A 12,740-nucleotide genomic window follows, 5' to 3' on the forward strand; every position below is an offset into this window, starting at 1 on the left:
AATAAAAAAGAAAATACATCACCTTGAGACGAAATGCCACTTCAAACCTAGACAAAGGAGGTCTACAACCCCGCCGCCCTCCTCTCCACCACAAAAAAAGGTAAGAGTTGGGGTTCACAATACCCCACAATGAACTAATATTACCTTTTCCATGAATACCATTGACCCCCTTAAGTCCAAGTTAAATCTATACCAATTCCACTCTAAATTTCCACCCTTCCCCAATTTGGTTAGGAAGGGAATCCTACAAGACCCTTCTACAAGCCTCAAATCTGAAACACCACACCTAGCTTTCCAAACACAACTCATAATCCAAATAACTAGAGAAGAATAATAAAGACAACCAAAGCATTTGAGTCAGTGTGAATTACCCATAGAACCACCACGAATGATGTCCACGGAACAAGGTTAGCACTGTCCCTCACCACCCTATTGTCACCACTTATCAGCATCTCTTGCTTGCACACGTCTACACCAAAAACTGCTCAAAGACTTCCTACTCTTCTACAATGGTAAGACCCGAGCTCAATGATGAGGAGAGTAGATTTGTGAATGAATAGAGAATATTCCCAACCAACATCCTTACACATAAATGGAATTGGGTACCCAATTTTCGTCGTCTTAGCCACCATCCATACCTCCGATGCATAACCCTTGATGTTTTTGTTAATGCCATAAGTTATACTACATATGAGAGTGACTCCTTATGAGTTAACGAATGTGATCCAATTGTGAGGCAATCCATTTTCCCATGTGACGAATGGGGCATAGGGTTGAGAGCCGTCATCATTTCCTGTACCACAATTTGGCACCCCCATCAGAGTGTTCCACCACTACTTTAACTTCCACCCAAAATTTTAATTAAACCCTCACTAAACCTTAGACTATAATATATTAAAACTCCTAACTTTCCATCATAAAATATATCTCCGAACATTCCACAATTAAATCTATCTCTTTTAAGCTTTTAACTTTATTTAAACTACTCTTTCGGAATTTGAATTTTCTTATCATCCATAAATACCAATAATAATTTCAAAATAATTTTCTACCATACACACCACTATCTTTTTGGGGCGGTTCAAACAGGTTCAAAATATTCTACTAAACTAAGATGCTCCATTCTTGAAATGATTTCTTTAAAGTTTCAACTCATAATTTCCTCTATAATAAATAACATTTCCGTGCAACTTAATGGATGAACATGTATTTCAATAGTTGAACTTGTGATTATCATCGCGAATATGAATTTACATAACCTTACCAAGCATTATTCCATGCTACACTTGATACTTTCACTGCATTGTTATCATGTAACTAAATACATTTGGAAATATAACATAAGTGAACGAATTAGTTGGCCATCCTCAGTTTTATCAACTTAACCGACCTTATAAGTTCCCTAAGCCCACCAGGTTTGAACTTTCGCCATAATATTGAAAGGAAAAAATTAACAACTCGTTATAGTTACGTGAAAATAGCGAAAACCTCTATATCGTACGTTGATATGATCTGGTCATTTACCATTAAGTTTTGCAGATGTATTTTTGTCCTAGTAAGAATGTCAATAACATATGTGCAAGTTAGTTGATAGAGGTTTCCTCGACGGGATGGGCTGTTGATCTTTAAAGGTATACATAATCAACATTTTCATGTCATATGTTAACTGTTTTCAATTTTAATCACACTAGGGCATGCTCTTTGTGTAATGCTAGATCGATTGTTTCTTCATCGTTTTTTTATTTCCGGAAGAAAATTATGAACAACATGATTTCTAACCGGAATATTTTCAGATAAAAAAGACTAACTTTATTTTTGGTCTTCATGAGGCCTGCTATACTGAAACCCTATAAGGGGTGTTAGCAAAGTGCACTATGGAGGCCAGAATGAATGTAGCATCCATTGTGGAAAATCCGAAAGCGACAGAAATTCTGCCATAGGAATTGGATTGAGAGAAGGAATCACATACGTATTGGTGAAGTTATTTGAAGAGGATTATATATATCATTGCGCCATAAAGGTGAGCTTGAAGCAATTATTTCTTTTATGTACCATACCCAAAAGTACTACCAAGATAGCAAAAGGAGGTCTGGATTTCCATTTGATTAAGCTTCTTTCGGGTGGAGACTGAAGCATGACAGAGCTATCATTGGCCACTTTGGAGGCACTTTCCACTACTTTGGACGGTCGGTCTGCTATATTTGGTCATTCATTCCTAGAAGTATCTTCTATCATTATGAGTTCTTTTAGTGGTGTCTCACACTACAACAAATTATGTAGTTGGGATTCCATTGGGTGTTCGCTTCCATTCGGTAAATCAGAAGTTGCAAAGAGATTTATGGTTGCTTTTCATAGACTAGCTTTTCTTATACACATGGATTGTTCACCAACTACAAAGTAGAGTGTTATAGGCCATTTTTTCACATCGGATCTCTGAGCCTCCTAATGGAATCAATCAACATCCTATTCCCCCTTGTCACCATCTCGCACAAAGCTCTAAGCATGTACCTTTCATTTCCCAGAGTTTGACCCTTAAACGGCTTTATCTCAGTGAGTTTGAGGACCAACGCTCCCTATAAGCCTACTCGGTTGCATTCACAAGCATGTTTCTCCACTTTGGTCTACATTGGTCACCAACAGTGTGCTCCCCTTTGCAACCGCGTTGGTTCTAGAAATCCGGGAGAATGATCGGGATTCCAGAAGCTTCCACTTGTAGGAGTTTCCAAAACTTGTTACAACTACTTACCATGGATAAAACATTTGAATCCTATCCTTCCCTACATTGGAGTTTTCACCATTTATCCTTTGACCCTATCTCTCCATGAAAGTAATATTTCTTATCCTAGATTAGTAATTGGATAAGAAGTTCCAACGTACCATACTTCTTTATATATTCCCAACCTTCTATGTGGTTGGGGGTTGGATTTTGGACAATGATTATGCCCTTATGTTATTGTAGTGAGGTCATCATTCCATGCATTTACGGTGATTGAAGGTGCATATTGTGGAAAGGAAAGGACAAGTCAACAAATTGGAGGGGCTCTTCTACAAGATCAACTACTACTTATGGTTGTAATCTCATTCCATTTATAGTAATGCAAAGAATTCATTATTTTCGTATAAGTGACGTTGTTTCACTTATTTCAATACCATGTTGATCTATTGAATGAACTTCTTAGATGATATTACATAGATCTCGTAGTTTCTTGGCCTATGCTATATGAGTGTGCAGGTTTTAATTTTGGCAATCAAAGTTGGAATTGGAGCTTCCAAGCTAAAAAAAGAGTGAAGCATGTGAAAGATTCTAGATAGGCCTCACTCCATTATCTATTTACTTTAAGGCAAAGTATTGTGTTCCTTGTCTCTTTGTTATTCTAAGTTAGCCACCCACATAGGAGAAATCATTTGTCTGCAATCGTAAATCTCTCTCTTATAACACAGAGAACTAACAAAGTACTCCGGATCTTTTTTCCCATGCATCGGAATAGTCTTAAGGTATAATTCATCTTACAATACCCGTTTTTTAACAATAATATTGCAGTACTCGATTTAGTACATCATTTCACGTTTAACATGTCACTCTGGATTTGCTTGTATATGAATAATAATATAATTTTATTAGAGAGACCTTGATGAGTTATTTACTTAAGGAAAACGTTAATTTTTTTTTAAATTTTTCGGCAGCTGAACTACGATTTCACTATGGTACTAGCAATATCTATTCATATTTCAACGTGCTAACATGTACATCACATCAAATTATATATATTTTTATATTTCACAATTTTGCATAGCATATTGGACGATTTAGGCTTTATATTGATCATTCATACTACATTGTACATCACATCAAATTATATAATATTTTTATATTTCACAATTTTGCATAGCATATTGGACGATTTAGGCTTTATATTGAGCATCTCGTTCACTAGTATGAATGCGTGCTTATGCAACCTTAAAAATAGATACTCTTAAGTGGGTGTGTGCTTTATTGGAAATGGATAAATTTACCATGGACAAGGTTCCGTTCCCAAGCATAGATATTCTTTTCCATTTATATATGTGTTAGGTTTTCTATTTATAAATATCTTACTGAGTTCTTTTAATTTGCAAAAACATTGGCCAATTTGGGATGGACTTATCCTTAGGGTGTTGTTTCGAAGGATGGATTATTTTTTCCCATTTATATATAATTGTTACAATCTATTCATGTTTAAGTGTTACAGTCAGTTTATATTGGGTAATTGATTTTTTTGATATTTAGAAGTAATAGTGAGAGTTAATTCTAAGGCGTGTATTTGAACATGAAATTTGGAATACATAAAAATATTAATAATATGATGTATAGCAAAAATTAATTTATGTATTTTTTTGATCGACCGAATTAAAAGTTTTGGCCGAACTTCCATTTTTTTCGTTGAAGAATTATTTTTTTTTTTCGTCTGAAAAACGGATCATTTAAACTAACGACATCCATGCAACGGGTGGGGAAATAATCTCGCAACAAGATTTTTTGGCCGAACTAACTTTTTGGCCGAAAAAGAGCCGAAAATACTTTTCTGGTTATTTTTCTTATATATATGCAAACCATTAGTCTTTCGTAGAATTTTTGGTAGTTGTTCGAAAATTCTATTGCATTTATTTATAGTTGTTCGAGAGTTCATTCATAGTAGTTTCAGAGTTCGTTCACAGTAGTTGGAGAGTTGGTTCAGGGCACTTTTGGAGGTATAGCGCTAGTAACTTTTTTGTGTTTTTTGTGCTATGTTTATTTTCTCAGTGTTATTTTTAGGTTATTTTTGTTTGGTTTTTGCAGGTTTGTTGGTTTCTGGAGGACGTTGTGGCTGCCGAAGGAGGTCGTGCAACTAGTCTGTGTCTCGTTCGAATGCACAGTAACTTTTTTTGTGTTATGTTGATTTTTTGTTGTTGTTAGTTTTTATGTGATTTTTGTTTGGTTTTTGCAGCTATGTTGGTTACAATAGGAAAGGTTAGTGGGAAGGCCTCCACCCTTTGCTCGGAAAATCCGACATACAATTTTTTGGTAACATTCTAATATTTAGTTATTAAATCAGTATAATCTAGTTTTTAGTTATATAATCACTAAGAAGATTGTAATATTTAATCATTTCAATATTTATTTTATGAAAACGTAGTTTAAAGTAACGTATAATACAATGTGCATTAACAACATGCAACCTTGCTAATTAATTTACTCATCTCCCTAATCCTCCATTCAACAACAACCTAGTTTAAAACATTGATCCTCTTGAAAAAAACCCCAAACAAGCAATATAGGATTTGATAGTAAGGTATTGGCCTTAACAAGTGCATACAAGAGTTCATAATTTTTCCTATAAGCTTCCATCATGCTGAATTCATCACACATGTTTAGTTTGTTAATACAAATTCTGAAATCCTTCCGGCTAATGTTGGGTTTCTTTGTCTCTATGTAGCAGTGTGTTTAGAATGATTTCTTTTTGTTGATTATATGTACATAGGAGATTTTTTTATTCTTCTTGTCTTTGGAGGACCCTCGATTCTTGATGGGCTGGGTAGCCATTCGATTGGCATCGCAATTATGTTTCTTTTCTCTCTCTCTGAATTCATTTGTTAAATTTATATGGGAGACTTTAAAACTATCTCAGTGATGGTGTTACAAGATGAATGACTAAGATATTAACTCCATGACTCTTAATAACCCGTGGATTGGTTGTGAATAGAGTTAAGAGGAATAAGAAATGTAATATCCCTCAGCAATTGAAGTTACCCAATTCCATAAATGTAACTTTGAGCAATAGATCCCATAGTATATCTAGACATGTGAATATATGTTGGTTTCTATCTAGCCAATTCATTGCAGGAATCTAGATAGGAAAACATAGTCTATTCTCCTTTAGTCCAAGAGAGTTTCTGAAAGTGTGCTCAATTTTGAGAATGTGCCATAATAATCTTGCATGGCATGTTGTTTGTATTGTATCCCATGACTAGATAGATATAGGTCCCATTGAGAAATTGCATAAATCAGTATAGGGAAACATAGTCTATTTTCCTTTAGTCCAAGCGAGTATCTGAATGTGCGCTCAATTTTGAGAAGCTGCCATATCAAGCTTGCATGACATGTTGTTTGTATTGTATCCCATGACTGGCTAGATATAGGTCCCACTGAGAAATCAGTTAGGGAAACATTAGAACTACTTATTCTTGATTTTTCTTATTGATGAATTCAATAAACAAAATTTGTTGGTTCAGTGCTCTGAAGGATGAACAGTTTACATTATTGACTTGAATCTGGAATTTGTATTTAGATTATGCCAAGCAGAGTCCTGTTAAATTTGGGATATTGCTTTGTAGAAAATGAATTGTTGTGTAGTTGAAGAAATTGACATGTAAGGATATTTGAATTCACTACTGGAGTTGTGAGTGGGCTGAATACATGATTCAAAATATTTTGTTGAACTGGTTCATTGAATTGAAATTTTTTGTGAAGAAATTCATTAAATTCACTTCATTAAATGCTTATTTCAAGGCGAGAGTTTTTCAGTTAGTTAATAACTTGGGACCATTGGTAACAATTGAAATCAAACCTCTAGGTTTTTATAATTAAATAAAATATAGGTGACATCTATCTGGTGAAGGATTTTCTTTTATGATTGGATTTCATTGCACTTACCATCCTTACCGTGAGAATATAATTTTTTATTTTCATTTACCAAAAAAAAATGGAATTTGTATTGCACTTTATTCATGAGTAAGTTACTTTATATTATTCTCTCCTCATCACAAATGAGCTTGCCAAGAGTGGGAATAAAAATCTCTTTTTATTTTATTGAGTTCTAATTAAATTTCTTGAGAATTTGTGAGGGAAAAAATCAATTTTTAACATGGTTTTAATGCTTTAGCATGATAGTGAAAATTTTGAACTGATGATTTTACTTTTGGTATTCTTTTAGGTCTTTCAATAGAATTCTTTTCACTATTTATGATATCATTATATTGATTTTATCATACGTGTTATATGTCCCTTGCAACATTATGTTATCTTAAATTATTAGTAATTTCCTATTTATTTCAACTCTATAATAATTAATATATACATGTAGGATGAGGTATCTTTAATCTAGAAGAATTTTTTTATGAAGTTTCATTCATTTCTAATTAATTTATGTAATTTTATAGAAGATTAGCATTCTATTTTCTTATATTAGATGGCTCAAACCACATTCCCTCATATGATAGGAACCATAAAGGAAGGAGATACAAAAGTATTAGTCAAACAATACGACTTATTAATGATGACATCAATTAAAAGTTACAATAAACCTTTCTTGGAAATCTTAATGTTGAATTGATGGTTTTATAAATCTAATATTGGTGTGAAATATATTTGATAAACCGTAAATTGAAAAATGTTTTTTTAAAAATATCAAATTATAGGTTTGATATCTCTATTTTAATACTTATATAACTTGTTTTTGCTATACTCTTGGTGAAGGGAAAGTTAGTCCTAGAGGAGAGATCCAAGGGACAACTACTAGACAAGCAACCCACTATAAAGCCTTTACATAATATTAGCAACTGTATAAAAGCAGAGATTGCAGTAAAAAAAACTAAAACAAGATATTTATTGCTATTTGATCATCGAAAATTAGTAGAGTCCCATATTATATAAAATGGAGTCCTCATTTCTTATAATGAGTTACAATAAATGGGTTCAAAAACATGAGTACTTAAAACCACTTACAAAAAAAATGAAGAATATTAGATTAATGATAATATCTCACTGAAAATGCTCATGAAAGGGATTTTTTTACAATATAATAATAAAAGTTCTCTTAAAAGGGTTTACATTAAAATACTAGGTGTATTAGGAACGTATTAGTAAATTACTTTATATTAGTCTCTTCTCATCTCAATCTTTGTTGAATTGAACTAAGGTGCCGAAGGTAGATAGGTGATGTGGCACCCCTATTTACAATGTAAGAAATGGATCCTCACATTAAACTATGTTATCAACACTTTAGTGATTTTTTAGGTGGTGTAAAACTAATGGCCCCGCTAACAAAAAATAGTAAATATTAGTTTATTAATTTGCCTAGGTGTACTATGGAAGAGAATCACTGGCCTTTGGACATAGTCAACTCATAAAACAAGATATGATTTCCTCAGGGACAGAAAATATATGATTTATTAGTAAATGCTCTTTGATAGGAAATAAAAATGGATCGTTCATGGCATGACCCTTGAGGTCCATAGATGCATATAAGTCTTTATTACTTTTCATGGATAGCTTTCATAGTTAGTATTTCCTTTCCAATATAATTTTAAGATGGAGGTTAGATTATTGAACTTCCATTCCTCAATATCATTTAACTATCTCCTATTTTCATTTATTAAAGTGGTCGCTCATCTAACACATCCATTTCATATAGGTATTCTTTAGATATGGCAAGGACTAGCGGGGAGCCCCATAATGAGATGGAATGAGCTCAAGCTTCATTCAATTTAATATTATATATTCAACTCTTTCCCCTTCAGATATTCTATAGAGTCTTATGTATGAAGGGGATATGGAGCACTACCTCTAAAATCCATCTAGTATTACAACCTGGCAATTTGATATTACATACTAATATGCGAAGATTATGTTCTACAAAGTATGACAAGGGATTGGTAGAGGATTATGAAGTGTCATTAAGTCCCACTTTGATAAGCACCATTGTCACCACTAACTAAAGCCATAACACCATCCACTTACATTAATGTGTTGCAATATGAAACTTAGAATATAAAATGATGTTTAATATGAAACTTAGAATATAAAATGATGTTTGGAATTTGTGCACTATTAGAGGTTGAGATTTATTAGATTGATGAAATTAACCAACCTAATTGAACATTTTGGATTATATTCCTAACCATTCCAACATGAGACCATTTGTTAAGACGTTTTCCCAAAAGGCATTGATTTGTAAACTACCATTATTATTCCACTGGGGCAGTTCATCACAATAAATCTTGTAATATTCCATCGTTCAATCACAATATATATTTATTTTTCAACATTATCCCATAATCTAAGGAATTTGAAATAAATAAATATATTATTCATTTTATTTAATTCCGTTTTTATAGGGATCAAAAAACCAATTAAACATGGTTGAAAAATGGACATTATTATGCATAGAAGTTTCTTATTATCCCAAACTAGGACAAGAAGTGATTACTTATGTGCTATACAATATTGTGATGAACAAAATCCTCCGAAGGAAAAGGAATGTACATGGAAGGACAACAAACAATTAATCATATTATATTTTATTGATAAACGGATTAGGAACAACTAGGGAGTATGGATCCAGTGGAATTGTTGTCTACACCAATTATGAACTTGTGTGCAACAAGATGAAAGGTGGGTACTAAGTCAAAAAGGAGAAGTTAAAACAACTGCATAGGGAGGAAAAAGTTATTGCCAGTGAATTTGAATAATTTAACATAAGTCGTTTGTAACCACCCTCGTGAAAATTCCATGTAATAAAATTTAATAAAGGAAAAATAACAACGACAGTTGATGGGACACTTATTCAAATATGAATGATGGGAAAAATGATAGTGATGGAGATCACTGGTGGTTAATTGATGGCTAAGGAAATTGGCAAAGGCAATGGCAAAAGCTTTGGAAAGGCAAAATGGCATTTTGGCACATTATTTATGAGGATAATGGAAATTAGAAGAAAAGGGAGGTGAAAGGTCACAGGTTGCATGTGAGGAGGAAAATGAAGGAATGGAAAATGAAGAAAACATAGGCCTCATTAGTAAAAAGGTTTATGAGGATGAGTTCACAAAATTTTTTCAATTTAGTTTTGGAGCTCTCCCTCTCTCTTCTCTCTCTCTCTCATAATCTTTGCCACTTAGATTTTTCTTGGAGCACTCTTGGAGAGTGTGGCATACCTGGAGTTTTGGACCAAGAAGGAAAATAAAGAGAAGGAAAGTGCAACAGGACACCAGGATCAACAACTACAATGGGTTTTTTTTGTAGGTATTAAGTTGCACATATGTTTTCCTCACTAGTTTTGGCATGCATTGCGTATGCATGTGGTCTACTAGTCATGATCCGTTATTGGCATGGAGGATTTCCTAGATTGAAAGTGGATTTTCCTAACCTTTCCATTTCCTAGACAACCATGGTGTTGTGGGTTCATTTCTTTGTCTTTTATGGTTGGCTCTCATGTTTCCTTTAGCTTGGGTTGAGTTACTAGTTCTTGGAAGTCCTGGTTAGACAAATGCTTTAGAACCCGTGTAAAATCATGGGTTGAGTTTTTTGGGAAAAATACTGGGGGGGTGAATCAATATTTAAACTTTCACAATAATAATTTTCTTTTTCAAATTGTATACACGATTTCATAGAAACCAAACAAAATATGTTTGCGACTATAATGAATGAAACCAACATATAGATAATAAACTTGTAAAACAACTAATTCAATGTTTGTTGAACTTAAATTAGAATGTGATGCATTTAATAAGCATTAAACAGTTCCAGTAAGAATAGAATATATCAACACACATAAGCAGCACACATGAACACTGAGATTATTTAGGTGGAAACTCAATGTGGGAAAAAACCATGCTGTTGTTATCTCAGTCTTCAATATTCTTATTAAAAAGTGTTTACAAGTTTTGTACTAGTGCAGACTCTTTCTAGTATGCAGGCATCTACCTGTTGAAGACTACAACCTTCACCTGTTTTCCAACTTCTACTGGAAGGGAGCTCTAACCCCCTAGCTCTTGTACTGGATGATATTATTACCAGTATGTGGGCATTGACCTACAAAAGGCTACCACCTTCACTTTTTCTCTAGGGACAACGTTTTATAAATTTTCAGACTGGATACTCCGGTATACATCAACACATATCTAGGCCACGTTTCATCAAATTTTCAGAGTTGACCGGTCAATAACATTGAAGCTCAAAATCAATCACCACTGCAATACAACCATCAAATACAACTACATCAACCAATCACTGAAACCCATCAACTTTGAAGAAAAACACAATCAATCAATCTGAACAATCATATCATTGTCACCATAACGTAGAGTTAAACCTAGAACACTGCATCAACTACTAGAAGCAACTACAATCATATATCAGAATGTATACACTCCTTCAATGAGGACAACATGTGTGTATACACTACTTTCTATAACCCAACCTACATATGCCTCTAAAAATACTGAATCATAAAACTTCTGAACCAAAAACTATACTAACCATAAAACATTCTGAAGATCTATTGTCATATTGCAGAGTTCTAAATAGATAGCAGCAAAGATCACCCTACTTACTCAATCAATTAGTGAGCCAGACTCAATCTCCGTATACAATTAGTTTAACTTCAGATCTAATGAGGACATCATTAAAAAACAACAGTAAAATAGCAGCACTAATCAGATAGATTAGTTATTTCAGAACAACATACCCTCCCTCTGCATACGCTACTTTGAAGTGTTGAATCTACGTGTATACGCACTTTCACCGAGGCGAACTTGCGTATAGATATGCAAATAATGACTTATATCTTCGCAACTTTTCAAGACTTCAGATATACCCAGATCATACCATTTAAAGAATAAAACATGCGTTAGCACTTCGATCTAGCCTATCCATTATTAGATCATATGATGATAAGTCATTTCAGGTCTCATGATCCTAATCCAACATTGTATCGAAGGGTGCAAAAGATGTTTCAGATCTATATCATAAGCATAGACCTTGCAACACAAAATATACTTTAGATAGAAGTATTCATGAAAAAACCTTTCACTTACTTCTTAGCCCTTTCATCTTCTCATCCTTATATAATTAGAGACTTTGTCAATAACATGCACCAAAAAAACACTTAGAACCTATGCTATTCTTAGACGGGATTAAGTAACCATTATTCCACTCAATACTGTGGGCTAATGCCATGGTATGGACCCTTGGTATTCTTTATCCTTAATTTTCCATCCCAGACATGATTTTCCTTCTGAGAAACTATGTGCATACGTATACATGCCTTTTGTTCTATGTACCCACACGTATACATGAGTTGGACTAGGTTAAACAACATATACAACTTAAAACATTCTTGTTCCTCAATTTCTTGATTCTGATATGTAATCCTTTGTCCGATAATCCTGTTCTTCTGTGCCATTACTATGTTACCTATCAATTGACCTATTACAATGTGAGTTTCCATCATGCATCACTTTATCATTTCTGAACTGACCTATGGATACATCTGGTTATCATATATTTGAGTTTCCGTTGAGGACAACACCTGTACCATATTGGTGTTTATCACTTCGAGCTGTAGAACATGTTAGATATATCAAACAACACCAAGATACTCTCCCCCTTTGACATCAAGAGCAAAGGGTAGAACAAGATATTTTCCCCTTAGTACATGATAAGATGCACTATATTATCAATGGTCCTCCTGAGCACATGCATAGTCAGCAAAAATATTTTTCAAAATAATAACATGAATGTATAACTCAACTATGTGAGTATGACCTTCCTATCACCAATGAATCATACATAAATTAATCACCCAACCAAGTGCGGATACATCAAATGTTCATACAAGAAAAAAAATTGCAATTATTACATCATCCTTCCCATGCATAATGGGGGTAAAAATTACATCATGTGTCCAAAAGGACTCATCCATAATAAACTAGGACAAAAAGTGTCA

At 33.6% G+C, this 12,740-nt stretch overlaps 1 protein-coding gene across 1 annotated transcript in view; it reads left to right on the forward strand.

The window, feature by feature from the left end:
- LOC149165526 (uncharacterized) overlaps positions 1-12,740 on the forward strand; it is a 77,444-nt gene that overhangs the window by 36,696 nt on the left and 28,008 nt on the right. The window contains exons 4-5 of the mRNA XM_089429844.1: positions 4,817-4,868; positions 4,965-4,987. Coding sequence (XP_089285970.1) covers positions 4,817-4,868; positions 4,965-4,987 — 75 coding nt within the window. The remainder of the gene's footprint in view (positions 1-4,816; positions 4,869-4,964; positions 4,988-12,740) is intronic.

The sequence above is a fragment of the Pinus tabuliformis genome, chromosome 5_1 (genome assembly GCF_031772625.1).
Source record: "Pinus tabuliformis cultivar Carrire ecotype Pingquan chromosome 5_1, CPIR1, whole genome shotgun sequence".
Classification (NCBI taxonomy): domain Eukaryota; kingdom Viridiplantae; phylum Streptophyta; class Pinopsida; order Pinales; family Pinaceae; genus Pinus; species Pinus tabuliformis.